We start from the raw sequence: 4,518 nt of genomic DNA, 5'->3' as shown, positions 1-4,518 counted from the left end.
TTGACGTCTCCATTATTAATTGAACAAATTGTAAAAGATTCAGCAAAACAGATGTCCAGAATACTGTGTGATTATGCGACTAAAGCAGACTACTTATAGCTAGGATCAAAATGTCCGCTACAACCCGTGACGTCACGCCCACACGTCAACAGGATACTTATCGCGAAATTTAAAATTGCAATTTATTAAACTAAAAAGGCCGTATTGGCATGTGTTGCAATGTTAATATTTCATCATTGATATATAAACTATCAGACTGCGTGGTCGCTAGTAGTGGCTTTCAGTAGGCCTTTAAGCACATGAAGTGATCAATGCTGCCATCTAGCGGCTGTTCTATTTTACCGACGTCGATGCTTGAATGGCGACATGTATTTGACGTCACTTCCGGTTACCGGAGTCTTGGTAACACGCGAACAAGACGTCAAGTGAAAGCAGAGCAAAAAAAAAAAAAATGAGCAGTTTTGCCTTTCGAAATAGTTCCAATGTGGATTTTGGGCAACGTTATTATAGACTTCCGAAGATAGTCCGTCATGAAGGAGGGAAAAGTGATATTGAAACTGCCTAAAAATTACGTCACTATTATTTAAGAAGATAATTTATGTCACAGACGTTTTATGATAACATTATAGTTCATATCATCGAGTAAACCACTTGTTGATAAACATTATATCGTGCGTGTTGGCTAACCGGCGCCGTGGCTTAGTTGGTTAAAGCGCCTGTCTAGTAAACAGGAGATCCTGGGTTCGAATCCCAGCGGTGCCTTTTTTTATTTTTTTTAAACTTTTTTTCTTGAGACGAATGGTTCCTCAGAACCATTATATATAGTAAACGTTTTTTTTTGTCGGACATGACATAATTAATGAATTGATTCGAAAAAAGAAGTAAACATCAAGAATAGATTCAACCCGCACATTTTGAAAACGGGTGTCACGTGACGGTCATGTGACCAGGAAATGACGTCCTTGGGTCAGGTAGGCTCGTAGTTCATCTCTCAAAGCTTATCTTTGGCCATTAAAAGTCGTTTTTTTTAAGCCATTGAGCAACTCCAGTGCTTTAACGGGTCTTAAAAAAATACATTTTACTTTTCTGCTTTAGTTAATTATAATAAAAGAAGTTCGGAAAATCGGGCTTTTAAATGTAAAATTGCTGTGGGAACTATGACTTGACATATTTGTGACATTAGCTAACATGCTACTAGAATACTTCATTAATGTCGCTTAATGATTTCAAATTATTAAATTAATCTTTTTAAACTATTAAAAATACAAAAGCCCTTCAATTTATTTTGTTATTGCAGACATTTAAAGTGGTTTAGATGAGCCTTGTTTTTGTCTGTTTGAATTTTGTCAGTAAAATGTTCCATAGTAGCAATGTAAAACATAACATATATATAATATTATATATTATATATACAGTATAAATTATATGCTGATATCTTATATTATTTTATCCTATATTTTTTAATTATTATTTATTATTTTTATATTCTGTTTGTATTTGCTTTAGCTTTCTTTCCTCTACACCGGGGGTCGGCAACCCTCGGCTCTAGCGCCGCCGCCCTAGCTTTTTCAAAAATGTATGAAAAATGGAAAAAGATGAGGGGAAAAAAAATATTGAAAATATTGTTTTAATATGGTTTCCGTAGAAGGACAAACATGACACAAACCTCCCGTATTGTTATAAAGCACACTGTTTTTATCAAACATGCTTCACTGATTCCAGTATTTGGCGAGCGCCGTTTTGTCCTACTCGTTTTGGCGGACCTTGAACTCACCGTAGTTTGTTTACATGTATAACTTTCTCCGACTTTCTAGTAATGTTTTATGCCACTGCTTTTTCTGTCTCATTTTGTCCACCACACTTTTAACGTTGTGCATGAATGCACAAAGGTGAGTTTTTGTTGACGTTATTGACTTGTGTGGAGTTATAATCAGACATATTTGGTCACTGCCTAAGCTAATCGATGCTAACATGCTATTTAGGCAAGCTATATTGCATCATAATGCGTCATTTGTAAGTACTGTATATTTGAGCTCCTTTCGTTTCTTTTAAGTCCTCTTAATTCAATTTATATCTCATGACACATGTAATATGGCTTTTATTTTTTTGCGGCTCCAGACATATTTGTTTTTGTATTTTTGGTCCAATATGGCTCTTTCAACATTTTGGGTTGCCGACCCCTGCTCTACATGTTTAAGAGAAAGACTTTTGGATGTTTGAATTTGTTGAAAGTGCCTTGGTTTTTGTGTACGTTGAAATTCAATGATTTGACAACCAGATATGCTCTAGGTTTGACATGCATCAACATTTATTAGACATTTATTATGTAAAAAAGAGGCGTACAATCGTGCTGATGTATTGACTTTATTCATGCATAGAAGAGAACATGTTAGTATTTTTTATGCATCGTCGACATAAAATACTGAATTATCGTAAAGACTTTTTTTTAGACATCTATGAGGAATGACCCCTCTCATCTTTTTTCAGCGCGTGACGTGTCAGCCGCGTCTTCCTGCTGGCAGCCCATCCAGAACTTGGCGATGGATCGTGGGTAAGGCGGCTGGACGGCGACCACGCGTCTTGTCCGCAGGTCCACTCTGTAGTAGCGATCTGTGCACGCCACACATTTATGTACACTGTTTACTTGCAACATTTCTGCTGAAAATGTTGAACATTTTGTTTGAAAAATGGGTTAAAAATGTTGAAAAAGTTGTTTGTGAAATGGATTGGAAATGTTGAGAAATTGTTAAAAATGTTGAAAAAGTTATTTTGAAAATATGTTAAAAATGTTGAAAAAGTTATTTGGAAAATATGTTAATGTTGAGAAATAGTTAAAATGTAAAGGATTTTGGTAAAATGTCTAGCATATTGAGAGAAAATAACATTTGTTTGTAAAATGTTTTTAAAAGTTTGCAAAAGTTATTCGCGAAGGTGCTAAAAATATCGGATAGTTCGTAGTAAAATGTGTTAAAAAATTTTGAATAAGTTGTTGGTAAAATGTGTTAGAATGTTGAAAAATGAGTTGTTAAAGTGTTAAAATGTAGAAAAATGTGTTAGTGACATGTGTTAAAATGTGTTAAAAAATATGTTGTAATGTTGAAAAAAGTGTTAGTAAAATGTGTTAAATATTGAAAAATGTGTTAGTAATATGTGTTAAAAAGTAAAAAAATTGTTTGTAAAATGTAAAAAAAATGATAGTAAAATGTTTTAAAATGTTGAAAAATTTGTTAGTAAAATGTGTTAGAATGTTGAAAAGGTTAGTTGTTAACATGTTAAAATGTAGAAAAATGTGTTAGTAAAATGTGTTAAAAATTTTTGAATAAGTTGTTGGTAAAATGTGTTAGAATGTTGAAAAATGAGTTGTTAAAGTGTTAAAATGTAGAAAAATGTGTTAGTGAAATGTGTTAAAATGTGTTAAAAAATATGTTGTAATGTTGAAAAAAGTGTTAGTAAAATGTGTTAAATATTGAAAAATGTGTTAGTAATCTGTGTTAAAAAGTTGAAAAATTGTTTGTAAAATGTAAAAAAAATTATAGTAAAATGTTTTAAAATGTTGAAAAATGATTTGTTAATGTGTTGAAATGTAGGAAAATGTGTTAGTGAAATGTCGTAAAATGTTGAAAAATATGTTACTAAAATGTGCTAAAATATTGTAAAATGTGTTAGAAAAATTGAAAAATCTGTTAGTGAAATGTGTTAAAATGTATTTTAACACAAGTTGTTGGTAAAATGTGTTAGCAATGTGGAAAACGTTGTTGGTGAAATGTAAAAAAAAAAAATGTTTGTGAAATGTAGTAAAAATTTGGAAAATTTGTCAAAATGTTGAAAAAGTTGTGTTAGGAATAAAAAATTAGTTTGTAAAGTTATTTGTTAAATTTGTCAAAAATGTTGATGGATTGTTAAAAAGTTGGACAAAGTTGTTTTTACAATGTTTTACAAAAACAAAAGCATTTGTTTATAAAAAATGTTGAACATGGTATCTGTGAAATGATTTAAAATTTTTGGATGCTTTGTTAGTAAAATGTGTTAAAAATATTGAATCATTTGTTAGTAAAATGTTAGAAAGTGAAACATTGTCAAAATGTTGAAAAAGTTGTATGTTAAATATTTTAGAAATTTTGAATTAGTTGATTGTAAAATGCGTTAGAAATGTTGAAAAATGTTCAAAATGTTGAAATAGGGGTTTTTAAAATGTATAAAGAATATTTAAAAAATTGTTAGTAAAATAGTTGGAAATGTTGAAAAAATTGTAAAACGTGTTAAAAATGTTGAAGAATTACTTTGGAAAATACGTTGGAAAATAATGAATGATTTGTTACTAAAATGTGTTACAACTGTATAATTCTTTTGTTTAGAAATGTTTTAAAAAACTGTCAAAATGTTGAAAAATTTGTTAATAGAATGTGTTAAAAACCTATAAACATTTTTTTGTTCAATTTGTTAAAAATGTTGATAAATGTGCAATGGTGGAAAAACAAAATCATTTGTTTGTAAAATGTGTTAAAAATATTGGATAAT

General features: G+C 30.5%; 1 protein-coding gene and 1 non-coding gene across 2 annotated transcripts in view; one reads left to right on the top strand and one right to left on the bottom strand.

Annotated features, from left to right (window-relative positions):
- Positions 1-688: 688 nt before the first annotated feature.
- On the top strand, positions 689-762 carry trnat-agu (transfer RNA threonine (anticodon AGU)). Its single transcript has one exon. It is a non-coding gene; the product is annotated as a tRNA-Thr (tRNA).
- A 1,586-nt stretch (positions 763-2,348) lies between these two features.
- vtnb (vitronectin b) overlaps positions 2,349-4,518 on the bottom strand; it is a 9,981-nt gene continuing 7,811 nt past the window's right edge. The window contains exon 8 of the mRNA XM_061899222.1: positions 2,349-2,610. Coding sequence (XP_061755206.1) covers positions 2,474-2,610 — 137 coding nt within the window. The 3' untranslated portion in view covers positions 2,349-2,473. The remainder of the gene's footprint in view (positions 2,611-4,518) is intronic.

The sequence above is a fragment of the Nerophis ophidion genome, linkage group LG04, assembly GCF_033978795.1.
Source record: "Nerophis ophidion isolate RoL-2023_Sa linkage group LG04, RoL_Noph_v1.0, whole genome shotgun sequence".
Lineage (NCBI taxonomy): Eukaryota > Metazoa > Chordata > Actinopteri > Syngnathiformes > Syngnathidae > Nerophis > Nerophis ophidion.
This window is presented reverse-complemented; position numbering and strand designations above follow the sequence as displayed.